General features: G+C 35.0%; 3 protein-coding genes, 1 long non-coding RNA gene and 2 pseudogenes across 4 annotated transcripts in view; all 6 read right to left on the bottom strand.

The window, feature by feature from the left end:
* The window catches only part of LOC136066526 (uncharacterized), a 2,677-nt gene extending 1,864 nt beyond the window's left edge, over nucleotides 1-813 (bottom strand). Inside the window, exon 1 of the long non-coding RNA XR_010628019.1 lies at nucleotides 333-813. This is a non-coding gene — a long non-coding RNA (uncharacterized LOC136066526). The remainder of the gene's footprint in view (nucleotides 1-332) is intronic.
* Nucleotides 814-2,527: 1,714 nt separating this feature from the next.
* On the bottom strand, nucleotides 2,528-5,165 carry LOC112015497 (hexose carrier protein HEX6). Its single transcript, XM_024047896.2, is given in 6 exon segments — nucleotides 2,528-2,746; nucleotides 2,749-3,063; nucleotides 3,066-3,537; nucleotides 3,540-3,668; nucleotides 3,980-4,302; nucleotides 4,739-5,165. Coding segments are annotated over 6 exon segments (1,521 nt in total). The 5' UTR covers nucleotides 4,869-5,165; the 3' UTR covers nucleotides 2,528-2,594.
* A 723-nt stretch (nucleotides 5,166-5,888) lies between these two features.
* On the bottom strand, nucleotides 5,889-6,057 carry LOC112040059 (U4 spliceosomal RNA; annotated as a pseudogene).
* Nucleotides 6,058-6,691: 634 nt separating this feature from the next.
* Nucleotides 6,692-15,934, bottom strand: LOC112040048 (hexose carrier protein HEX6). The gene is made up of 5 exons (XM_024072944.2): nucleotides 15,675-15,934; nucleotides 14,927-15,257; nucleotides 9,065-9,207; nucleotides 8,341-8,663; nucleotides 6,692-8,018 (listed from the first exon to the last, which is right to left on the bottom strand). The coding sequence occupies exons 1-5, from the start codon at nucleotides 15,802-15,804 to the stop codon at nucleotides 6,945-6,947; spliced, it is 2,001 nt and encodes a 666-aa protein (XP_023928712.2). The 5' UTR covers nucleotides 15,805-15,934; the 3' UTR covers nucleotides 6,692-6,944.
* On the bottom strand, nucleotides 13,531-14,811 carry LOC136066537 (hexose carrier protein HEX6-like; annotated as a pseudogene).
* Nucleotides 15,935-18,326: 2,392 nt separating the features above from the next.
* On the bottom strand, nucleotides 18,327-21,778 carry LOC112040033 (hexose carrier protein HEX6). Its single transcript, XM_024072924.2, has 3 exons — nucleotides 21,461-21,778; nucleotides 19,909-20,231; nucleotides 18,327-19,615 (listed from the first exon to the last, which is right to left on the bottom strand). Exons 1-3 carry the CDS (start codon nucleotides 21,588-21,590, stop codon nucleotides 18,542-18,544), a joined length of 1,527 nt encoding a protein of 508 aa, XP_023928692.2. The 5' UTR covers nucleotides 21,591-21,778; the 3' UTR covers nucleotides 18,327-18,541.
* Between the last annotated feature and the right edge of the window lie 5,760 nt (nucleotides 21,779-27,538).

The raw sequence follows: 27,538 nt of genomic DNA, 5'->3' as shown, positions 1-27,538 counted from the left end.
AAAAAAAAAAAGAAAAAAAAAAAAAAAAAAAAAAAAAAAAAAAAAAAAAAAAAAAAAAAAAAAAAAAAAAAAAAAAAAAAGAGGGACCCAACAACATTATAATACTGAACTTAAGGTCTCAATCAAAGACTCATTCTAAAAAAAAAAGACCTGCAATCTAGAGTTAAAAACAAGGGCCCATAGTCAGCAACGTTATAACACCATTCCAAGCAAAGTTTTTATCTTGGGCTTTTTATCGAACATGTAGAAGGCATTGTATTATAAACAACATAGAGACAGAACAGAGAAAGAAAATAAGACTTTGAAGAGTGAAATGAGACTTTGTAACATACCTTGATCAGCCGTGGTTAGTTGCGATGGTGAGCATTGGATTCTAGCAACCACTTCAGTCATAGGGGAAAAGAGAGAAACAAGCTAGAAAAAGTTAGACCCAAGAACAAAGTTAGTTCAAAATCTCATAGAGCTTGTTCATGCAAAGAAAAATTTCTTTAATGATGTAGGGAGGGAAAGAGAAGAGAGCTGGGTGGTTTGGAAATTTTTGGATTTTCCCTCTTTTGGTGAAGCGACTAAAGCAGGTCTGGAGGAAGGAAATGTATTTTTGTTATTTTAAAAGGCTAAAGTAACATTGCAGCAGGTATGTTTGCTGACTCAGCTTTTCTTTTAATACATGGCTGTTTTTTATTAGTCCATATTAGCAGAAGGACCACGTCACTCCTCCACCCGGGAGGAGCAAATAATTTCTCCTAATCAACATCATTGTTGTCAATTTGAATCGTCAAAACAAATAATGTTATCAATGTATATTACAAACTATATTATATTTTGAAAACTTCATGGGATAGGAGCATGTGGATGTGGTGTAGAATAATTCAAGTATATATGCACGTTGGTTTTTTTTTTTTTTGGAAGGAGGATTACTAAAAATAAGAGAACCATCTCCACCACACAATAATTGGGTGGATGATCCATCCACCCACTATAATTAATTTACGAAAACATCCTCATTCCCACTATAATATACTAATTGCTTTATTTGCTGTCTCAAATCTTTATTTCCTCCCCTAAAAGAAGACTCAGTGTCTGTTTGGAAACAACTTATCTAATTTTTTGGTGAAAACTTTTTGCTGAAAGGGTGCTAAAATATACTTGTAACGTGAAAAATGTAAGAAATTGTGAGAAAAAGTGAGAAATGTGAGGTTTTAAAAAGTTGTACATAAAAAATAAAAGTTAAAAATTAAAAGTTGAAGCTGATGTCAAACAAACTTTAAATCCTTTTCGTTAGCATTAAAGGATTAAAAATTAAGAAACTAGATTTCAATGTGTTATAGAAAAAAGGAAATGAATATCCCTATCATGTTTTGCCCTTGTGATTTATTAGTCTAATGTCAATTCAAGCAAATTGTTTGATACAAGCTAAAGAAAACTTCTCTACATAAAAATAAATAAAAAAGATAGAGAAAACTTTTGGATGAAAAGTGAACTTGGAGTTGCAGCTAAAATATTTCTAAGAATTGGCGATTGCAATTTGCTATTGCACTGATTTGATTGGACTAATTATACCTTTAACTTATTCACTCAAACCTAAGGTACAAGCTTAAGGATACCTTGAGATCGGAAAGAAACTGTAACCGTGTAGTAAAGTAAGCCACACCAGATCAAATGTAGAATGAACTAGGCTTGACGTAAAATTAAATGACAAATTGTAGTTAGAGACTTAGAGGGTGACGACAGACGACATTGACCGCCAAAGAAGAGCGGCATTGTTTGTCGAAAGATATTGGCTAAGGATAGTGTACTGGGAGCTAGAAGACATCGATCGTTCAAAGTCAATGGTCAAATTCATTATTGGTTAATGGTGTACTGTAGCGACTTAGATGATTTGATTGTTAACATGGCTTGGTGGTGTTGACGTGGTAGATTTTGATGATGTGTTTGTGATGTGGCATATTTTGATGATGTGTTGGTTGATGTGGCATGCCAGAATGGTAGAAATGAGCTATTATGCTGATGTTGTAAGGTTATGTGACAAGTTATGATATGTGGATGACTAAGCTGAAAAGAAAAGGATTCTCAAAACCTTAACTTTGATATCATGTTTAAATTTGAGAGAGAGAGAGAGAGATGATATGGCTTGGCCTAACGATCTATGTCGATAGTGAAAAACTATTGAACTACTACATCTTTACAATATAAATTTGTGTAATGCATCATTGACTTATTATTTAACAAAGGCAATTAGCAAGTGCTATTTCAAACCCAAATGGTAAGAAACCTTTGGGACTCTTAACAGATAGCCTTAACATGAAGATGTATTGTCCTATATAAATTAGTTAGTCAAATTCTTCATATCAATTTTTTCACTTCCAAGTCAGAAAACTAGAAAAACTTGTCAAGAATCTCATGTACAAACACCTGTTTCTCAATTGGCCAATTTTCATACTAGGGTCAAGATCCTCACCTTCTCACATTATTATTTAACGACTTTGCAATATGCCTACATAGAAGAGGCTAAAACAGCAAGAGTAGAGAAAGCAAAAATGGAAATTCACATGGGAACGTAGTAAGTATGAACTGATACAAAATAAGTAAACATATCATGGCACTTCCATCTTTCCATCTTCATTCACTTCCCCAACTATTCTCTTCCAAAACCAATGCTCCCTCCACACTCTATTCATCTGTTCAATTGGCATATTCTTAGTCTCCGGCAACAAGAAGTACACAAATGCAGACATCACCACTACCCATCCCCAAAAAAGAAGAAAATCCCAGATTTGAGATGGCAAAGCATGGTAAGAAAAGTTTGAGCAACCATAAAAGTGAAGAGAAAGCCCACTGCTACAGTAATACTTTGCCCTGCTGATCGAATTTCCAATGGAAAAATCTCACTTGGAACCAACCATCCTAGCGGCCCCCATGACCAAGCAAACCCGGCCACATATGTACAAATAAAAATTATAATCAAACTTGCATACCCTTTGCTAATCCCACCATAATCTCCAAGCTGAGCTGCCATAAGTACACCAACCATAGTTTGTGAGAGGAACATTTGAATACCCCAATAATGAACAAAGCTCTTCGGCCAAATTTATCCACTATAAGCATGGATATGAAGGTTGAGAAAGTACCTAAAACCCCAGTGATCATGAATGAGGACAAAAGTGATGCACTTTCACCTAAACCAATTGTTCGAAGAAGTACTGGAGCATAGAAGGAGATGACGTTTATACCGGTTACTTGTTGGAAAAATGGAATTGCTATTGCCATAACCAGTTGAGGCCTATACTTACTCTGTAAGATATTCTTAAATGGGTGTTTAATGGTTTTTGATATGGAACTAGCTATGATGAGATCATCTAATTCTGCTTGGACATCATTGGTGCCTCGGACACGCTGCAGCATTAGCTTGGCCTTTTCGGGATCTTTGCTGTTCTGGATAAGGCTGTTGGGTGTCTCAGGAAGGAATAGAGCACCTAGTGTGAGGATTGAAGCTGGAACAGCAGCCATAGCTAGGGAGATTCGCCAGCCCAACCGGCTTTAATCTTCTCAGTTCCAAAGTTGATAAGGTTAGCTGATAGAACACCTATGCCTACACAGAGTTGAAAGCCAATGTTAATTGCTCCTCTGTAGTTTGGTGGTGCCATTTCTGAGAGATACAAAGGGACAGACTGCAAAAAAAGTACTAGAATTTAGAACAACATTTTAACAACAATCCGATTCAAAGATATACCGATAAAGATATGAGGGCAAAAAAAAAGTCCTGTCCTGCTTTTGTATGCGTCTAATGTCTATGCATATAAGCTTCACAGTTTCTTACAAACTCAATTTCAACATTCCTTACTTCTGATGAACATTAAGGTAGCTTACTATCTGATCCCATTAAAAGAAGATTCACAAAAACAAAATATTCCAAGAGATGAACTCAAGAAGTTTTACAAAGGAAAAAATAATAAAGAAGAAGAAAAGAGTAACTTCCTACCTGGTTGGCAAAACCAACACCAATTCCAAGTAAAATGCGACCAAATATAAGCATGTACACATTCAAAGCTGCACCACCAAGGGCTGAACCAGCAAGGAATGCAGCACCTCCTAAAAGAATCGACGGCTTTCGCCCAAAGACTCTAGTGACTGATGAGGCAAAGAAAGAAGCAACAAGGCCAGCAATATAGAGTGAGGACGTGAAGGAGGTCAACAGTTGGCTATCAAATTTGCAGTAGTTGCTGATCTTAGTGTCTTCATTCATCTTAGTGTACACCTCTGGGAAGAACTTCTTGAGAAATGGCTCCATAGAGGTTACTCCTCCTTCATAGTTGCTTTCATAAATTAGTGAAATTGTTTGAAACTTGTGGCATGGTTGATTATATAATGACATTGCTTCCTATTAGCAATATTCATGGAGACATTAGCTAGTCATATTGATGCCAAACTATAACCGAAACTGAACTAGCAGGCAGATGGGAAGCCTAAACATTGAATTTTTTTTTTTTTTTTTTGAATTGAGAACATGAATGTTTTTAATAAGAAAAACCTGATATTTATCTTGGACAACCTTAGAAGGCACTTGAAAATTTTAGTACCACATATTATATATACCATTGTCAACTTTATACAAATATGATTAGTGTGGGTTTCTGAATTCGTTGCTAACATTGCATATATAAGAGAAGAGGACACTAAGATTTTTATTTTATTTTTAATCTTGATGAAAGATGAATATAAAAGTTTAGCAAGAAAGGACCTGAAATTCCAATATCGTAGCCAAAGATAATTCCTCCCGTGGCTGCAATCATACAAGATATGACAACAAAGAGGGTCATCTTGCCATTATAGTGCCCTTTTTCACTTGTTATGGCTAGCCCAACTGCCATAGCTTCTTCCAAGCCCCAATACAGTAAACACAAACGAGAAAGATAGAGATGGACTGTGTGTCTGCGTGTTCAAAGCGGTAAACAAAAGAAAGAGCAGTCTTCCTTGACTAGCATCTGCATCTAAGTCAATGTAGAAAATGTGGTAAAGTCAAAAGGAAACGTCATAGTTTCTGGACCTAGCGGAGCACGTGGGCTCATGGGATCATGAGAATCACAGGTTTGGTTAAGCTACTAGAGGATTACTGAACCGCAATTGCAGAGAAGCCACTTTTCCAAAGGTTTGGAGAAGGATTTGATATTTATGTGTTCCAAAACACTTTCAACAAAAAGTGAGCATTCTTTTCTTCTTCTTTAAATATTTTAATTAAAAAAAACAAACAAACAAACAACCATGTGAGAAAGGGAATGAGATTTTAATATAGTTCTAGTAAAAAATCATAGTAATTTTTAACGGCAAAATCAGTCTTTGTGTTTCAATAAACTGAAATTGTGAGTTTAACTCACGATTACAGTTTGTAAAAACACTATATTATAATTAGTGCCCAATTTTTAAGGGAAACTATGACAAGTTATACTTTGAAACTGATGGAGTAGATTTGTACACCATGCCATCATTTAATTTTAACGGAGCCAGTCTCATAGTCACAAGAATACAACATGAAGACAGAACCTTATCATCAAGTACACCAAAAAACATTTTCTTTTGATGGGCTGAAACTTTGGGTGGGCTATTGTGTGATGCCTGCATGTAACTATCATGTTCATGTCGCGTTCGGATATATGCTCATCTATTGAATTGGATCCAAATCAACATACGGATGGGGATAGGAAGGGCCCAAAAATAATACAATCCAAAGTCTTAACCAAACCAAACCCATATCCGTAAAATTTATAAAAAAAAAAATTAATAAAAAAACTGATTTTGCAATAGTTGCAATTTACTTTTTTCCATTTTTTTTTTTTTTTTTTTTTTTTTTTTTTTTTTTTTTTTTGGGTCTAATAAAATTTATTGGAGTATTGGACTAGCTAATTGTAAGGCTTTACACCAGAGGGAGTCATTCCACAAATTCTCAAAAGCCTAGGTTGAACCTAGGCCCAAGAGGGGTTTAGAAATAGTTTTCAACCGGCAATTAATTGGCATGCCTTGGTTACAACTTTGCTAGTTGCGTAATTGCCCCAGCTCAAAGATTTTTTTTTTTTTTTTTTTTTCATTTTATTGATAATTCAATAGTTACAAAAGACTCTTGACTATTTTTAATATGGATTTTTCAGCTTTCTTTTATCTAATGGTGGGCTTTCTCATTTCGTCCCAATTGGAAAATATGTCTTTTACGTACATTTTAAAAAATAATCTCTGAATTATGGTTTAAGGCAAATAGTCTTGTAAACCAATTGATATTTCTTGATGTTTCTAACAAACACTTCAAATCCCCTTAGATCAATTGACATCTCTTTCAAAAAAAGAAAACGGTAAAGGCTGGAGAGTAAATGTGGTTTAGAAAACAGTAATTGATTATAAAGATAGTAGGGAACAGTTAGAAGGCAGACCACACGAAAACTACAGTTTATTAGTTAGCTTAAATTAAAGTTTTGTTAATAACATAATCATAGCCACAGGTGCTTAACAATCCACTTCTCTAATTTTTCTGTGCTTAGATGGTTATGAACTTATGATACTATCTTGTATAGATAATGGTTATATGTTAGTGTGGTGAGAAAAACATTATCCCATCAAACATATTTATTACTTATCATCTAAAGAAGGCAATTAGCAAGTGCTATCTCAAATCCAAATACTTGGGACTCAAACCGATAGACTCAACTTGAAGATGCACACTGCTATACAGTTCCTTGATATAAATTATTTCTCTACTAAGTCAAAAAACTGGAGATCTTTTCAAGAATTTCATGTACATGTTTGTGTTCCTTGATTTGTCATCTATCGGGAATATCCTCACCTACTCACAACTTTGCAATTAGCCAACATAGCAGAAGCTAAAATTGCAAGAAATGAGAGAGCGAAAATGGAAATTCTCATGGGAACATAGTCCTTATGATATAAAACAAGTACACATATCACGGTGCTTCCTTGTTTCTATCTTCATTCACTTCCCCAACAATTCTCCTCCAAAACCAATGCTCCCTCCACACTTTACTCATCTGTTCAATGGGCATATTCTTAGTCTCCGGCAACAACAAGTACACAAATGCAGTCATCACCATCACCCATCCCCCAAAAAAGAAGAAAATACCAGACTTGAAATGGCAAAGCATGGTAAGAAAAGTTTGAGCACTGATAAAAATGAAGAGAAAGCTCACTGCTACTGTAATACTTTGCCCTGCTGATCGAATTTCCAATGGAAAGATCTCACTTGGAACCAACCATGCTAGTGGCCCCCATGACCATGCAAACCCGGACACATATATGCAAATAAAAATTATAATCAAAGTTGCATACCCTTTGCTAATCCCACCATGATCTCCAAGCTGAGCAGCCATAAGTCCTCCAATTATAATTTGTGAGAGGAACATCTGAACACCCCCAATCAGAAACAAAGCTCTTCGGCCAAGTTTATCAACTATAAGCATGGATGTGATGGTTGAGACAGTAGCAACAGCCCTAATCACGATTGCAGAAAAAAGTGATGCACTTTCAGCTAAACCCATTGTTCGAAAAAGTACTGGTGCATAGAAGGAGATGACATTTATTCCGGTTACTTGTTGGAAAAATGGAATTGCTATTGCCATAACCAGTTGAGGCCTATACTTTCTCTGTAAGATATTTTTAAATGGGTGTTTAATGGTTTTTGATATGGAACTAGCTTTGATGAGATCATCTAATTCTGCTTGCACATCGTTGGTGCCTCGGACACGTTGCAGCATTAGCTTGGCCTTTCCATGGTCTTTGCTGTTCTGGATTAGGCTGTTGGGTGTCTCTGGGAGGAATACAGCACCTAGTGTAAGGATTGAAGCTGGGGCTGCAGCCATGGCTAGGGAGATTCGCCAGCCCCAACCGCCTTTAATCTTCTCAGTCCCAAAGTTTATAAGGTTTGCGAATAGTATACCCAAGCCAACACAGAGGTCAAAGCCAATGTTAATTGCTCCTCTGTAGTTTGGAGGTGCCATTTCTGAGAGATACAAGGGTACTGACTGCGCATACAAAGTCTATGTTAGAAAAAAAATTTCGACAATTATCAAATTCAAAGATATTCCAATAATTATACAAGAATGATTATGAAAAAAAAAAAGCCGAGAATAAAATATTTTTTCATGTCCTGCTTTTGTGTGTGGTACGTACAACTCTCACAATTTCTGCTATACTCAATTGCCACATCTAACTTCTTTTGTCTAATTAACATTAATGTAACTTACTAAGGTATCACTGATGCTGTTTAAAGAAGGTTAAAAAATTCTTCCAGATATGAACTCAAGACTTTCAAAAAGGGGGAAAAAGAGAGAGTAATTTTACTACCTGGTTGGCAAAACCAAGACCAAATCCAAGCAAAATGCGACCAAATATAATCATGTACACATTGAAAGCTGCACCACCAAGGGCTGAACCAGCAAGGAATGCGACGCCTCCTACAAGAATTGATGTCTTGCGCCCGAAGGCTTTAGTGACTGATGAGGCAAAGAAGGAAGCAACAAGGCCAGCAATATAGAGTGAGGATGTGAAGGTGGTCAGCAGTTGGCTATCAAATTTGCAGTAGTTGCTAATCTTGGTGTGTTCATTCAACTTAGTATACACCTCCGGGAAGAACTTTTTGAGAAATGGCTCCATAGAGGTCACTCCTCCTTCATAGTTGATTTCATATGTTAGTGAAACTATTTTAAACTTCTTTTGTAACGTGGTTTATTAGATACTGATATTACTTACTAATAGTAATATTCATGGTGATATTAGCCAGTCATATTGATGCCAAATTATATCAATAACTGAATTAGTGAGCAGCTGGAAAGCTTAAAACATTGGTTTTTTTCACTCTTCTTTTGACTTAACTGAGTACAATGTTTGTAAAAACAAAAACCTGAAATGTGTCTTTGACAACTATAGAAGGCAGTTGAAAATCCAATACAAATATAGATTAGTATGTGTTTCTCAATTGGTGGCTAACATTACATATATGAACAAAATAACGTTAAGATTTTTATTTTTTAAAATCCTGATGAATATAAAGGTTCAAAAAAGAAGGGACCTGAAATTCCAAGATCATAGCCAAAGATAATTCCTCCTGTGGCAGCAATCATACAAGATAGGACAACAAAGGGGGTCATCTTGGCATTATATTGCCCTTCTTCACTTGTTATGACTAACCCAACTGCCATAGCTTCTTCCGAGCTCCAACACACAGTACACACAAAAATGAGAGGAGAGAGAGAGAGTGTGTGTTCAAAATTGTAGGTTCAGAATAAAAAGAGCACTCTTCCTTTACTGGTTAGCGCCAATGTTATGAATGTGGAAAAAGTCGAAACAAAAAATATTTGTTTTTGCACTTATAGTGGACTGTGGAACATGTGTGTTCTATCAACTAGTGCAGAGTCTTGTAAGCTTCATTGTCGGCCACATGGTTAAAGTGGTGATAATGATCACCAAAAAAGGGAAAAAAAACAAGTACTTTTTGGCTTTATGAAACGCATTATCATTAAGGTGACTATTGCCCCCACTCGATTAGAATATATAATTAGGGATGACAACTGGTCAAGTTTGAGGCGAGTTTTTTTAGAGTCTTGTGTTTTTTTTTTTAAAACTTAGTCTGTGTTTGGATAGCACTGTTTTTTACTCAAAGTAAAGTTGCGGTTTGTGTTTTTTTTTTTTTTTTTTTTTTTGCCGCGGGGGACAAAATTTACTGTGCATATACTGTGCGTGTACTGTTTATGCACTGTTCATGCACTGTTTACGTAATATTTAATATTAAAAGTGGGTTCCACAATACTATTCACACATTTAAAAATTATTTTGCTACAGTGTTTTCAGCAACAATCAGTTTTTATCAACTTTTAGCAACAATAAGTGCTATCCAAACAGACCAATAGTTGCATTGGAATCTCCTCCGAGAATTTGCTTTGGGAGGTGATTATGCACGTGGGGTGGAGAAAAAATTTTCAGAACCGTCCAATTACAGCTGGTGAGCGGGACCGCAATGTTTAGAAGTACTGTGAAATAAAAGTATAAAACAAAACAAACACAAGGTGGTTACCAAATTATGTACTATTTTTTTAACCTCTCTTTCACCGCCACTACTGCATTTATTTATTTTTTTTTTTGAGAAACCCACTACCGCATTTTAACCAATGGATCATTGAAACTTGTACGACAAAGCTGATGACACAACAATTTTTTGCTACAATTGTAATGCAGCAAAGAATGAGTAGTTAACTGGTCAATATATATATATATATAGGGTTTTACTATTGGTTAATTAGTCATAATTTATGTGTCAAAATTATAGCAAAAAAATTATAAAATAATTTGTAAAAAATTATTATGTTTATAATATTTTTACGATATTTTCATTATAAATCATAGGTAGTTAGTTGTTATTGGTTTAAATTTGAACATAACACTAAAATTAATTTTTTACCTAAATAATAATAACCAATAATAACTTATCATTTATAATTTGTTATAAAAACATTTTGGACATATCATTTCACATCGTTGCTGGTTATTGAACTGCTCAATTCAGACGGACAAGCAACGGGTATTATTCTGACATATGGCACCTGAGTAAAACAAACGAATCTCTAGGGATGGAGGTGGTATAAGGTACTTCATAAAGGGCGGTTTGGTCATTTTGTGAGACTTCTAGATGGCTGTTAAATGAAAAAACAACCTTAATTTATGGCATTTGGGTTATTAATAAGTCAAAGTACACAACAAATTTCACACCCGTAAAAAATTGACATCAGTGTCTGAAAACGGATAAATGTTTGCTAACTTTACTGTTGTGAAATAAAATCGTGAAATTTGTTATATTTGAAACATTTGCTATTGAGTTTTTAGTATTTGACTCTGCCGAATATTGTTTACTTTTTAAGTTTAACCCAATAGATTTCGGTGACACAACTCAAAAATTGAACTTAGAATTTAAAAGTGTATTTAGATATCGCTTATTTGTTGAAAACTGTAAATTTATTGTTGAAAACACTGTAACAAAATAATTTTTAAATATATGAATAATGTCGTGAGACCTAAAAATGCATTGGTATGCATGTTTTTGTATTTTTGGCGGGGTCGTGAACAGTGTCATGGAACCCAACCAAAAATGCAAATGCTGAAAACGCTGGATTTGACGTTATCCAAACTCACGCTAAATGAGATAAAACCAACCCTTAAACACTCTATTATTGGAAAAGTGGTTTCCTCGTTTTTTCTTATATAAGGGGTTTTTCCATAGTTTTGAAGTTTGTTACACAACCTATCCTGTAGAATAGGTAAATTCCACGTAAAGACGGAAAAAATAGAACAAGATAGATTCCACCGCGTTATGTTGTTCAAACCTCCTATCCATAACATAATTGATAGTTATGGATAGGGGGTTTGAATCCTAAATTTTATCGTTGGAAACGCTACGAAGTGTCAATTAAGTTAAGATTCTAGATCATCGTGTTATGTTAGTTGAAAAAAAAAAAAAAGGGAAAAAAAGGGGTGACTACAAATATGTTAGTACTTATCTTGCTCACTTTCTAATTTAATTCTAATCAATGTTCAATACTTATAAAATATTTCATTCCGNTTATGTAATGGATGAGGAGGCTCAATATGAGTAGCAACAAAAAATGTGATATGAATGTCCAATTAAAGGCATATTAAATCTTAATAAATAAATAAAAAGTGTATGTTGTATGTTATAAAAATGATTTTCTTTTATTTTGATAAGTGCGTTAGTGTTAAATTTTAAACATAATTTAGAGAACAAATTATTTTTAGAAATTATTTAATTTTTTGGGAGCTAGAAAGAATTATTTTACACAAAACTTAGAGAACAAATTATATATTATACCATAACTACCAAATAATTATTTATTCCAAAGTATCGCGTGAGTCTGCAACTAATTCTGGATAAAGTTGGTTACAATTTGGTCGTAATTAATGGTTACAATTTCACTTAATATCTTTTTATTCGATATGAATTTTGACAAATCCAAAAATTAGTTTACATTTCTTTTTATATTTTCTATACTTACAAAATTTTAAAAAATCAATTATCAATAGCTATATTATCAATAAAATACTTAAATTTTAAGTTTCTACAATCTAAAATTATGTATCAAAAATAAGTTAATAAATTAAATAATAAATAATATTTGATTGACATAAAATTTAACATAAACATAAAAAACATATAATCTAACTATTATATTTTAAGGCAAAAAAACAAAACTATTATATTTTTAAAATATTTAATCATATTACTTTTTTTTTTTTTTTAAGATAGAACTATAATCATTCGTTTCAACTTACTAACTATATATTCAAGCAAAAGCCGAAGCAAGGAAACTCCGTACAGCAAATAACAGGAAACACAGCACGATTCCCAAAATCCAGCAATCAAAAAATTAAGACAAATCAAGATCAGAAATGCAAACTTCACGGAAGGGAAGTTGGGAGACTGTAGGGAAGAAAAAAACAAAAGCCAAAAGCAGAGAAGAAGCCGACAAGTTAAAAACCATTATGAGTCGGTGAGGCATTTAGTCGAACAGTTGGCGTGCCTCAGCGATTCAGACGAGTTTGACGATTTAGTCATTTTTGTTGCTCACAAAAATATCAATATCAAGGAGACGATCAATCAAGATCAGGTCAGATTATAACACACCAAGTTTTTACTACTATTGTACACAAGCATTCATAAGTTCATAATTTCTTCTAGCATAGCACTTTCATCAAACACAGTGTTCAATGCGTGTAAGTTTCCGTGAGCATTTACATGAACGACACCAATAGACCTATACTTATTGACTAAAAGAAATAAGAGAAGAGGCTCTTAAATGAGAATCATTATGGCAATAATAAAACTATGTGTGAGAATCATTAGGGATTTAAATAAAGAGACGAGCTATACTATGTTTTGACGGTTTTGAACTTATGATGCTATCTTCTATAGATAATGGTCATAAGGTTTTTTTTTTTTTTTTTTTTTTTTATCATCTAATGAAAGAAATTAGCAGGTGCTATTTCAAATCCAAATTGTAAGAAAACACGGGGCTCAAACTAATAGACTTAACTTGAAGATGTATACTGCCATATAAATTAGGTAGTCGGATCCTTAATATAAATTATTTATCCACCAAGTCAGAAAACTCGAGGAAATTTTCAAGAATTTCATGGTACACTGTATGTGTTCGTGTTCCTTAATTAGTGACCAAATTTGCCAAATAGCATAATTTTTTTTTATAAAAAAAAGAAAAGAAAAAAACGCATCCTAACAAAGTTATTTAGTTATATAGCACATTTTTGAACTTCAATTCCAAGCAATATGAGCACCATTGCTTGCGAGCTGCTTGGAACTCAAGTTTATCAAATTCGAGTTCCAAAAATGTGCTACAAAACTAAATAAATTTGTCATTATAAGTTTTTGCTAAAATTGTGCTATTAGGCAAATTTGGCCTTGATTAGTCAACCATCAGGAATATCCTCACTTTCTCACAACTTTGCATTAGCCTAAAAACAGAAGCTAAAATTGCAAAAATGAGAGGGCAAAATGGAAATTTTCATGGGAACATAGTATATGAACTGGTATAAAACAAGTAAACATATCATGGCTTCCATGCTTCTATCTTCATTCACTTCCCCAACAATTCTCTTCCAAAACCAATGCTCCCTCCACACTTTTCATCTGTTCAATGGGATATTCTTAGTCTCCGGCAACAACAAGTACACAAATGCAGTCATCACCATCACCCATCCCCAAAAAAGAAGAAAATACCAGACTTGAAATGGCAAAGCATGGTAAGAAAAGTTTGAGCACTGATAAAAATGAAGAGAAAGCTCACTGCTACTGTAATACTTTGCCCTGCTGATCGATTTCCAATGGAAAAATCTCACTTGGAACCAACCATGCTAGTGGCCCCCATGACCAAGCAAACCCGGACACATATATGCAAATAAAAATTATAATCAAAGTTGCATACCCTTTGCTAATCCCACCATGATCTCCAAGCTGAGCAGCATAAGTCCTCCAAAATAATTGTGAGAGGAACATCTGGATCCCCCAATCATAAACAAAGCTCTTCGGCCAAGTTTTCCACTATAAGCATGGATATGAAGGTTGAGACAGTACCAACAACCCAGTCACGACGCAGATAAAAGTGATGCACTTTCACCTAAACTAATGTTCGAAAAAGTACTGGTGCATAGAAGGTGATGGCTTTATTCCGTTACTTGTTGGAAAAATGGAATTGCTATGCCATAACCAGTTGAGGCCTATACTTTCTATGTATGATATTCTTAAATGGGTGTTTAATGGTTTTTGATATGGAACTAGCTTTGATGAGATCATCTAATTCTGCTTGCACATCATTGTGCCTCGGACACGTTGCAGCATAGCTTGGCCTTTTCTAGTCTTTGCTTTCTGGATTAGGCTGTTGGGTGTCTCGGAAGGAATAGAGACCTAGTGTAGGATTGAAGCTGGAGCGCAGCCATGGCTAGGGAGATTCGCCAGCCCCAACCCTTTAATCTTCTCAGTACCAAAGTTATGAGGTTTGCGATAGGAACCATGCCAACACAGACTTGAAAGCCAATGTTAATTGCCCCTCTGTATTTGGTGGTGCCATTTCTGAGAGATACAAGGGACTGCTGCAAAAACAGTCTAGATTTAGAAAATTTCAGCAACAAAACAAAATTCTAAGATTAATAATAACATATTACCGAGTCTTGTCCTGCTTTTGTATGGTCTAAGTCTATACATAACCTCACAATTTCTTCCATACTCAATTTCCACATTCCTTTTGTCAAAAAACATTAAGTAACTTACTAAATATTACTGGTGCCATTTAAGAAGTTAGAAAATGCTCCAGAGATGAACTCAAGATTTCACAAAGGGGGAAAAAGATTTAACTTTAATACCTGGTTGGCAAAACCAACACCAATTCCAAGCAAAATGCGACCAAATATAAGCATGTACACATTCAAAGCTGCACCACCAAGGGCTGAACCAGCAAGGAATGCCGCACCACCTAAAAGAATTGATGGCTTGCGCCCAAAAACTCTAGTGACTGATGAGGCAAATAAGGAAGCAACAAGGCCAGCGATATAGAGTGAGGATGTGAAGGTGGTCAGCAGTTGGCTATCAAATTTGCAGTAGTTGCTAATATTGGTGTCTTCATTCATCTTAGTGTACACCTTTGGGAAGAACTTTTTGAGAAATGGCTCCATAGAGGTCACTCCTCCTTCATGGTTGCTTACATATGTTAGTGGAACTGTTTCAAACTTATTTTGTAGCGTGGTTTATTAGTGAATGACATCGCTTATTGATGGAGATATTAGTTAGTCATATTGATGCCAATTTATAACAGAAGATGAACTGGTAAGCAGATGGAAAGCTTAAACATTGAATTCTTTTTAATCCTCAATTGAGTACATTAATGTTTGTCAAAACAAAAGTCTGATGTGTCTTGGACTACTTTAAAAGGTACTTGAAAATTCAGTACCAATATATACACACACACACCATCGTCAACTGTAAGTACAGATTAGTATGTGTTTCTCAATTGGTCTCTAACGTTGCATATATAGGAGAAAAATAAAACTAAGAATTTTATTTTATTTTTAATCTTGATGAATCTAAAAGCTTAGGAAGAAGGGACCTGAAATTCCAATATCGTAGCCAAAGATAACTCCTCCCGTGGCAGCAATCATACAAGATAGGACGACAAAGGGTGTCATCTTGCCATTATATTGCCCTTTTTCACTAGTTATAGCTAGCCCAACTGCCATCTCTTCTTCCAAGCTCCAACGCAGTAGGCAGAAGCAAGAGAGAATGTGTCTGTGCGTTCAAACTTCAAAGTTGTATCTATGGTTCAGAACAAAACAGCACTCCTCTTTGACAGGCTTCAACATCAATGTGATAAAGCCAAAACAAAATATCAGAGTTTCGGCCAAAATGGGTAACTAAGCCTAACTATTCAACTATATAGTTAGTTCGCCCGGTTTGCAAAGTATATTATTTACTAGCATCTCGAGTCTTTGAGACTCGATTTTGGCTTATAAATCGAGTCTCAAAGACTCTATTTTCATGGTCAATCACGTTTGATGTGGCACTTTTTTCGCGTGGCGATTGCATAAATATCGAGTCTCTAAGACTCAATTTATAACCCTTATAATTCAGAGAACAATCCAGAAAACCCAGAGAAAAAGAAAAAAAAAAAAAAAAAAAACCCAGGCTGCGCGACCCAGAGGAGAACCCAGGCGGCGCGAGCCCAGGCCGCGCGAGCCTAGGGTATTTCCGGTGAGGTTCTTTCACGGGTGAGGTGAGCATCTGAGGTTCTTTCTCTCTGATCTAGTTGAATTTTTTTTTTTTTTTGGGTATTTTGGCTTGGTAATACATGGGCAACTTGAAACTTAAAATATTTTTGGATTTTTTTGGTGTTTGCAAATCGAGTCTTAGAAACTTGATTTTTAAGTAGGTCACCACATGAAAAAAGATGTCATATCAGTGACAATTAGACCATGAAAATTGAGTCATTGAGGCTTGATTTATAGGCCAAAATCGAGTCTCTTAGAGTTGAAATGTTAATAAAAAAATACAGTTTAAAAATATTGCCTGCTAATTATATTATTTGAAAATTATGGCCAATTTACTACTATGGGGCCAGAAAATCGGGTAGCCTCGACCCACTTCAAACCAGGCCCAAATGACCCACGCCGAGGACGACCCTGACCTCAATCGTCCGAGACTTGGGAAAAACACGAGGACCGCCCCACCAAAGGACTCCTGGAATATCCGAGGAGGAGATGACCCAGTGCCACGCGTTGGCAACAGAAGTACGAAGAAGGGGCAAGCCCTGTGCGAACTGTCACCTCGGCATTGAGTACAGTCACCTAACCCTTCTGGCCGCATTAATGGGGATGTAACCCCTTGACAGAGCAACATCGATCAGGGCGAACCACTGGAGCATAGATATGGCCTCTGATGGGACGGACGGTCAGGAGGGAGGCCAACAGATGATTAACAGGAGGAGGAAGAGAGGGATATATAAAAAATGTGAGCAAAATGTAAAGGTGGAGGAAAAAAGAAAAGGGAAAGAAAAAACCCTCCTCGGCCCATGGCCGAGGAGCATCCCCCAGTTGTAAACTGTTCTTAGTATTTTTCAGTAAAAGGAAAGTAGTTCATGCTTCATGCACGCCGGCGAGCACCTAAACCTTCGATCCACTCTCTACAAATTTATTGTTCTGGGTTCGTTGGGCCTTTAACCCACATCCTTTGGGCTTGGGCTACAAAAACTGACCTTACAACTACATTACCCCAGAGTTTCTGGCTTTGATATTGTGTGATCCAAAACACTTAAGTAAAAAATGAGCACTGACGAAAAAAAAAAAAAAAAAAAAGAAAGAATGAGCACTGACAATTTTTTTTTTTTTTTTTTTTGGTTAAGATTTAGACACGCGTTAGCACTGACAAAGTTGTATCATTGGCAATTGTAGCTTATGGTTCTCTCCTACTTTAAATAATAATAATAATAATAAACAAAGGATATGGAGTAGATTTTTATAGTATGCCATCATGTAATTTTAACGGAACCAGAGTCATGGTCATTGGAATACAACATGAAGTCACAACCTTATCTTCATCAAGTTCACCACCAAAAAAAAAAAATTCTTTACATGATGGCATACTATAAAAATCTACTCCATCCTTTGTTTTTATTTTTATTTTTTATTATTATTATTTTAAGTAGGAGAGAACCATAAGCTACAATTGCCAATGATATAACTTTGTCAGTGCTAACACGTGTCTAAATCTTAACAAAAAAAAACAAAAATCTTTTGAGGGCTGAAACTTTGGGTGGGCTACTGTGTGAGGCCTGCATGCAACTATCATGTTCATGTCGGGTTCAGCCATATTTTATCTATTGAATTGGACCCAAATCAACATACAAATGGGGACAAGAATGGCCCAGAAATAATACAGCTCAAAGACTTAACCAAACTGAAATCCTCAGCCTTTTTATTTTATCTAGAGGTCATATATACACGGTCGACCTTAACTAATGTATCAAGAATCCATAGTTAACCCCAAAATTTTTGGGCTTAAGGCTTTGTTTTTTGTTGTGGTTTTGTTTGATGGTTATGAACTTATGATTCTCTCTTCTACAAATAATGGTAATATGTTCGTGTGGTAAGAAAAAAAATTTCCCATCAAAATACTTTGTAACTTATCATATAATGAAAGCAATTAGCAAGTGCTATTTCAAATCCAGATGGCAAGAAAAATAGGGGCTGTAACTGATAACCTTAGCTTGAAGATATATGCTCAGTCTATATAAATTACTTAGTTGGTTCATGTCCATGTTTGTGTTCCTAATCCGAATCCTCACCTTCTCACACCATCCTTTAATAACTTTGCAATTACCTAACATAAAAGAAGCTAAAATTGCAAGAGATGAGAGAGCGAAATTGGAAATTCTAATGAGAACATAGTAACTATGAACTGGTATACAATTAAGTAAATATATCATGCTGCTTCCATCTTTATATCTTCATTCACTTCCCCAACAATTCTCTTCCAAAACCAATGCTCCCTCCACACTTTACTCATCTGCTCAATGGGCACATTCTTAGTCTCCGGCAACAAGAAGTACACAAATGCAGTCATCACAGCCACCCATCCCCCAAAAAAGAAGAAAATACCAGATTTGAAATGGCAAAGCATGGCAAGAAAAGTTTGAGCACCCAAAAATATGAAGATAAAGCTTACTGCTACTGTAACACTTTGTTCTGCCGATCGAATTTCTAAAGGAAAAATCTCACTTGTAACCAACCATCCTAGTGGCCCCCATGACCATCCAAACCCGGACACATATATACAAATAAAAATTATAATCGAAGTTGCATACCCTTTGCTAATCCCACCATGATCTCCAAGTTGAGCAGCCATAAGTCCACCAATTATAATTTGTGAGAGGAACATCTGAATACCCCCAATCATAAACAATGCTCTTCGGCCAAGTTTATCCACTATAAGCATGGATATGGAGGTTGAGACAGCACCAACAACCCCAGTCATGACTGCGGAGAATAGTGATGCACTTTCACCTAAACCAATTGTTCGAAAAAGTACTGGTGCATAGAAGGTGATGACATTTATTCCGGTTACTTGTTGGAAAAATGGAATTGCAATGGCCATAAACAGTTGAGGCCTATACTTTCTATGTATGATATTCTTAAATGGGTGTTTAATGGTTTTTGATATGGAACTAGCTTTGATGAGATCATCTAATTCTGCTTGCACATCATTGGTGCCTCGGACACGTTGCAGCATTAGCTTGGCCTTTTCATGGTCTTTGCTGTTCTGGATTAGGCTGTTGGGTGTCTCTGGGAGAAATAGAGCACCTAGTGTAAGGATTGAAGCTGGGACTGCAGCCATGGCTAGGGAGATTCGCCAACCCCAACCGCCTTTAATCTTCTCAGTACCAAAATTTATGAGGTTAGCTAATAGAACCCCAATGCCAACCCACAGTTCAAAGCCAATGTTAATTGCTCCTCTGTAGTTTGGTGGCGCCATTTCTGAGAGATACAGGGGAACTGACTGCAAAAACAAAGTCCATTTTAGAACAAAATTTAGACTATGATCCAATTCAAAGATATTCCCATAATGATACAAGATTAAAATATGTTGTCTTGTCTTACTTTTGTATGTGTCTACACATATAACCTTCACAATTTCTGCCATACTCAATTTCCATTCCTTCTGTGGAATGAACATTAAAGTAACTTACTAAAATGTTACTGATGCTATTAAAAGAAGGTTCAGAAAATGTTCCAGAGATGAATGCAAGAGTTTTCACAAAAGGAGGGAAAAAATTAGAGTAACTTTAATACCTGGTTGGCGAAACCAACACCAATTCCAAGCAAAATTCGACCAAATATAATCATGTACACATTCAAAGCTGCACCACCAAGAGCTGAACCAGCAAGGAATGCGGTACCTCCTATAAGAATTGATGGCTTGCGCCCAAAGACTCTAGTGACTATTGAGGCAAAGAAGGAAGCAACAAGGCCAGCAATGTAGAGTGAGGATGTGAAGGAGGTCAACAGTTGGCTATCAAATTTGCAGTAGTTGCTGATCTTAGTGTCTTCATTCATCTTAGTGTACACCTCTGGGAAGAACTTTTTGAGAAATGGCTCCATAGAGGTCACTCCTCCTTCATAGTTGCATTCATATGTTAGTGAAACTGTTTCAAACTTCTTTTGTAGTGTGGTTTATTAGATAACGATACATTGCTCATCAGCCAGTCATATTGATGCCAAAATTATAACAAAAAACTGAACTACTAAGAAGCTGGAAAGCCTTACGCATTTGGTACATGTGTTTAAAAACTGAAAATTATTATTTGAAAACATTTGTAGAAATATGTATAAATAAAAAAGTGTGTAAAAATACGTGTAATGTTATTTAAAAACTGAAAATTGTTATTTGAAAATACAAACCAAAGCATTGAAATGTTTTTGTTTAACCTTAATTGAGTTTAATGTGTGCAAAAACCATGGCTGGCCCAAGGCCTAGGCCTAAGACCCTCACCACAAAAAATATTTGCCCTTTACAAAAAAAGGCCCCCATCCCATTATAAAAGGTCCAAAATTTCAAATAGTTGTGCACTTTTAATTATTAGTAATGTTAAGAATATTACAAATTTTACTATAGATTTATAAATTGACATATTACCAATCACAAAAAAGTATTTTAAATATTCGTCAATTACATTATTGAAGTTCATCAACCACTGTTATTGTCATATTATATTGTGAACATTTTATAGTACCTTTAGCATTTTCCTTTTTTATTTCTAACAAAACTTTAAAAAAAAATTTACAAATGTGTTATATCATCGATTATTATTAATCCCCATTAATAGTTTGAAACTTTCATATTTGTAAACTAATCTACTACAAAGCCACACATCAATTAATATCATAGATTATACATTAGATTATAAATGTAATTAACTATATATCATTATATATCCAAGATAAATTAATTTTCTTTTAAAAAAAATTTTTTTTTTTTGTTAAATTTATGTTTCAACTATGATATTCAATTTTCTATATGAAATTAACGTTAGTTTTAGTTAGTATTATTTATTAAATTATGTATTTAATACATCAAATTAACCTCAATTTGATTAACATTAAATAATTTTATTTAATTAATATATACATATAAAACGCCCACATGTTCCTCAAAAAAAAAGAAAAAAAAAAAAACGCCCACATAAAGTACCACCGTCAACTAGATGCAAGTATAAATTAAAATCAGTATTTATTTTCTTAATTGGTAGGTGAAAAATAAAAATAAAACTAAGATTTATATATATATATATATATGTATATATATTATAAACATGATGGATATAAAATTTTAGGAAGAAGGGACCTGAAATTCCAAGATCGTAACCAAAGATAATTCCTCCTGTGGCAGCAACCATACAAGATAGGACAACCAAAAGGGTCATCTTGGCATTATATTGCCCTTCTTCACTTGTTTTGGCTAACCCAACTGCCATAGCTTCTTCCAAGCTTCAACACACACAGTACACACAAACGAGAGAGAGAGAGAGAGAGAGAGGGAGAGGAAGAGATCAAAGTTGTATAGTAGGTTGAGATGCTGGCTCACTGTCAGCCACATTCTGTCGAAAATATATCTTTGGGCACTCCTTACCAAAAGGTTTGGGTTTTGAATACTGTTTTGGACCGTTTGAGTGGAGTACCGTCTCCGAATTGTAGTTATCTCTATTATATTAATATTATACTAGCTTCTAAGTAACATCATTGCCTTGATTCGAATAGCAATGCTACTCCATACGTAAAGAATTTCATAATAATTAAATTAGTAAATTTTTTTTGTTTTTATTTAGATTCACTATAGATATTACTTTTTTTTACGTAACATTAACAATCTGTCACATTAACATATGTTAAATTTTTTGTCAACTTTTTTTGTTTCTATAAATTCTTTCTAACTCAAAATGGTATATACCCCCAATCAACAACCTTTTAAAATTTGGTTTAATTTAATTGTAATTAAATATGGACACTCACCATTTCACTTGGAAACAGAGAGGATCCTTATATATATATTCTAAGAAGTTTGTAGACAAAGGTTCATTATTGAATGATGAATGAGTGACTCAAAATATTAGTTAACAGCACCTGAACATGTTAACTCAAAGAGAAAAATCTAGGATAACAAACTTTTTTGCCATAATTTTGACATTGTAGATTGTGAGTAGTAGAGAAAAAATTGTGAGTTTTTGGTGGGCCTTTTTGCGTCTTAAGCTGGATTGCTCCAGCCGTACTGCAACCAAGGGCAGGTGCACATATATACTAATTTAAATCATATTTTAAATCTTGCACACTTTGATCACATATCAGCTTATCTCACAATCAAACAACAATTTAATGTATTATTTATGTATGAATGAGTGTTGTTGTGTGAATTAATAATTATATAGTGCAAGTGGAGTTGAATTTTTTCATTTAGTTTAAAATATTTTTATAAAAAAAAATGACAAATATATAACCACAATTTCATAAAAACAAAAATGTTATACAAACTTAACAAAATAAAATGGTCATACTTACATTGACTATAGATAATGAAAACTGATAATAAACTATCATGAAATGATTTCAAAATATGAAAACTTGTAAAAGGAAACTGTAAAATTTCATGTATTTGTGTGTGTGTGTGTGTGTGTGTTTTTTTTTTTTATAATTCAATTTATTCAAGTTCTTTATTTTTAATTAAATTTTTGTTTAATTTAAGTTTCTTAATGACCCCCTAGAAAAAATTCATAAAGCCGCCACTAACTACGACCCTGTGATTCTAGGGTAGGAGAGTCGGGGCTGGCCTAATTAAAACTCACCTTAGGCCAGCTTATGCGCAAGTTAGAGCCCTAGCAGAAACCTTGGGGTTGTCACATGCCCACGATAGTAAATACTATCACAAAAAACGTTATAGCAAGCAAAACATAATACAACAAGATAACTAAAGTATTTTAACTAAAATATTTTTCGTTGACAACGATAATGCTTAAACAGCTCCACAAAGGAGAAATATGATGATGTGATTATGGCAAGAATAGATTAATAACAAAAAAAAAATAGCGTTAGTCATTAATCAACCATAACAAAAGAAAAGAGGATTAGTCTGCTAAAGGAACAAACTTGACTCATTGGCAAATTCAAGTCCAAGAAGGGAACCAATCTCCAATTTAGGTAACCTCAGAGGGGAATCCTACCATAGAAGTTACTAACTTTGGAGAATGGACCCAAGTGGCTTAAGCTCAGATTCTTAACTTGCTAGAGACTGGGCTATTGAGAGGGAAAGAAGTGGGTAGACTATTGGTGCATGCTTTTCACTCCGATTACTCCTATTTTCTTCCTCACTCTCAATTTCCTTTTTTTTCTTGTTTTTTTTTTCTCCTCTTCGTTGTTCTTGTTTACTATGCATGGCTATGGCTTTTTGACTCTGCTGCACATTCTAGTCCTTATTTAACTCTTATGGCATGGATGAGTCCTCATTCTTTGCATCTCATTTTTTTCTTTGGATTGAGCATTGCTTGGGTGTGAGCTTTCTCTTCTTTAATTTGGCCCAAGTCTCCTTTCACTTCTAGTTTGTGGGTTAGCTGGTGCTCCTGCCATGGCACTACATTGTTCTTGCTATAATGTTGTTTACCCTTGTTTACTATACCACTTCTAGGCTTGCGGGTTGAAGTGCCTACCATGCTAGTTTCATATGTTATTCTTCCTTTAGTTTACACTACCCAGTATTACTGCCAGGTTAGTCCATATAACATCTTGGGCTTCCCTAGCCCATTTTATTCTTTGGGTATCCTCGGCCCATTTCATTTTTTGGGGGCATCCTTGACCCATTTTATTTTTTCCTACTTCTTACATTCCCATGGACTTTTGCTAAATCTTTTGGGCTTCCTCGGCCCAATTACCACATCCTTTACCTTTGGGTTTATTGGTCTTTAAACCAATCCCATTTACTAATTCCTTTCTTTGGGCTCTTCTAACCTGTTTTTGCTTTCTTTCTATTTCTTATGATTCCCATGGGCTTACTAATTTATTCTTTGGGGCTTCCTTGGGCCCATTTGCTTTTTTTGGAGTCTTTTTACTATTTTGTAGGCATGTAGACCGTTATTCCTGCCATTCTAACCCAATGATCTTTAATTTGTTGCTTCCTTTCTCCATCTCTTTCATATTGTTGGGCTTCTTCTGCCATTTGGCCCTTTTGCTAAAAATGGGCATCAATAGAGTTTATGTAAAAGTTATTGTAGCCTAGTTGTAATTTACCACGGTAGAGTTGTGACAAAAAAAGTTGTGGTAGTAGAACCACTCTAACTCATAGCATGCTGGTTGTGAAAAATTATATAACAATTTAAAAAAAAAAAATAATTGATCTTTCTCACATGTTGTAGGAGTTAATTTAGGACTGCAACTTTTGCAGCATCATTTCTCATAATTATCTTATGTGATAAATTGTAACTATTTTTCACTTTTATATGTATCTACCATTTTTTCCTCATTCATTCACTCTCATCCATCTGGACTAATGAGAGAGAGTGTGCTAGAGGTTGTGTTATTAGAATTATTGTTGTTGGAAAATTAATCTGCTCAAAAATGATATCTGAAAAATTTTATGTGCAAACGTTGAGTCCAAGTCCAAGGGAAGACGCTGCAAAGTGGGCTTATCCTCTATTTTTGTTACAGAAGGAACTTTTCTCCAATTTCTACCACAGGTCTGACTTTTCTACTATGCAGCAAAACTTAATATTGTGTAGTAAAACCGTCTACTGTGTAGTAAAACTTTCTGCTATACAGTAAAGCTTTCTGCCGTAAAGCCTTTTGCTGTGCAATAAAGCTGTCTGCTGTACATTAAAGATGTCTGTTATGCTTTAAAGTCTTCTACCATGCAATAAAGTCTTATGCAATGTGAATGACTACTCTTCATTTTTAATGTAGAAATACTTTTCTACTTCCTACACATAAACAAATCTAAAACCCAAAAAAAATACCCATCAAATAAATGTTATTTTAAATGGATTAGCATATTCTCAAATATATATACATAAATATATGAGTATATATATCTATACGTATTCACATATACATATATAAAATATATGGCAGAACATAAGCTACAATGTATATGTAGATATATTTATGGTAGGATAATGATTAGTTTGTATCAAAAGTAAAACACGTAATAACAAATAAAGGAGAAAGCTTTGGCAGAAAAGGTTTAACTAGTATAATAGTTAACACGGTAAATATAATAAAAAGGTACTATAGCAAAATAACTAGTACAACAAGGAAAAATACCACAGCAGGACAACTAATGCAGTAAACATGATAAAAACGTGTTACAGCAGAATGACTAAATACAGCAGATATAAGTTATAATAAGAAAAATCAAATATATTTGCAATCGAAATCAAGTATTGAACCTTCCTATAGAATAAGTAAACCAAGAAGGAACCCAAACCCAAACTTGAACAACCTTGTCATAGGCTTCTGCCATCAAAGTTGTGCATTTTGGAGAATAGGTCAATGGCTAGTAGCTATTACTTTTGGAGACTTCAAAGAGTAGGTTTGCTAAGAGGGAGGGAAAAGATAGTCTATTGATGGATGCCCCTATTCCTGCCATATTTTCTCTCTTCTTTTTGCCACTTTCTTTTTTTCTTTCTCTCCGTTCTTTTTATTCTTAGTTTCTTACTACTCTCTTGCAGTGTGTTGTTTCCCCTTTTAGTCTTTTCTTTTCTTGGGTCCCTCTCTTTGGATACTTACTACTCTCTTACCATGGGTTTCCCCCTTAGGTGCTCCCCCCCCCCCACCCCCTCCTCCCCCATTGGGTCTCCCCCTTTATCTATGGCTACCTTTTCCTTTTATAATGAGCTAATTCAATGGGATTTCTCCCTTTTACCCAGAGGGCTTCACCAACTATTTTTGATTTGTTGTGGGCATCCCTTCAGGACTACCCACCAACCGATTGGTTGTCTCGACCACTGCCATTGCTCAGTACATGTTTGCTGCATGACAAAATTCCCTTTTGTTTGTTCGTGTTGTATACCTCTACCTCTAGGTTCAAAAATAAGGATTGAGCTACCTCATTACCTAGCTCTATGGCATGCATCAGATGGTCCCAACCATCTATTACTTCTTTTGGGTAAGATACCATCCTAGTAAGGTATATTCTCAAAAGAAGTCACGACAGAAAACCAAATATAGACCCCTTTTCCCCCTCCACCACCAAATCGCGCCCTTTGAATCCCTTTGACCGTGAGCCTACCTCTCTTGTATCGGCTGGGTACAGGTTGGTGGTGCTCTGGTCCTTTTGTTTTTGTCTTTTTTCGTTCCCATGCCGTTTCTGCCACAGCAAATTAGTTCTGTTTCGTTTTGCTGTGTGTTTTTTGTCTTATTTCCTCATGCGTTTCCTGCTGCGCTTGTCATTTCCTTTGGTTTGACTTTTCTTTCCTTCACATGATTCCTGCTGCTAACACTTCCTGTTGTTTCTTATTTCTTTTCATTGTGCTTCTTCATATCAGTTTTCACGCCTATCTTTTTTATACAAAAGGATTTGGCTTTTGTGGGCCAAATAATGTTGACTGGATCAAAAAGGTCTTAGGCCTAATTTATCTTCATCTGCCAAAGCCATTTTGCCAGAGAACTATAGTCTGCGGCAAAGCTGTATTCTACTACGGATTTGCATTTTGCTGTAGATTGCTTTCATTTGCACTTCTTTCTTTGGACCTTTTTTGCTCTTTGGTCTTCTTGGTGGGTCTTTGGGCCTTGCTTTTCATTGGACTTTCCTTCGTTTGGGCTTTTACGTCTTGCAACTTACTAGCCTTTCTTCCTCATGGGCCTTTGGGTTCGAATTTGCAAAAAGGGGCATCAAAACTCATTAATCCTAATCCCTTTGCAGCCAGCCACTTTGCTTGTTCATAAATACTTCAAAACTTATACTTAATAAATGGGGAAAGACATACAAGGCCTAATCACTAACTTATCATCATTGTTAAATATGTAATGTCAATAATAATAGAAATATTTCTACAAGTGAAGCAAAAAGTAAAAAATAAGCAAATATTTTTACAAGAAAAAACAAATACTAGATGCCGTATTTTAAAAGAGAGAAAAAAATTATACTCAATGTTGAAACTTAAACTAATTAATCGGAGCTCTTGACTCTTGAGTCTTTTTTGCTAGGTAAAATGAGGGACCTCTAGGGAGAAAAAAAAAAGAAAAAAAAAAAAAAGGAAAATGTCACGTTGTGACGATGGGTTCTCCATTGGCAAAATGCACTAATTAAGACTGATTAAATGGAGCTCTTGAGCTTATAAAAAACAAAGGATGTCAAATGTGCAATGGGCACGTTGGATTCTCCAATGGCAAAAATTACTCCTCCATCCTTAATATATTTTTAGTACTTATTTCATTTTTATTC

Source organism: Quercus suber, unplaced genomic scaffold, assembly GCF_002906115.3.
Source record: "Quercus suber isolate HL8 unplaced genomic scaffold, Cork oak 2.0 scaffold_38, whole genome shotgun sequence".
Lineage (NCBI taxonomy): Eukaryota > Viridiplantae > Streptophyta > Magnoliopsida > Fagales > Fagaceae > Quercus > Quercus suber.
This window is presented reverse-complemented; position numbering and strand designations above follow the sequence as displayed.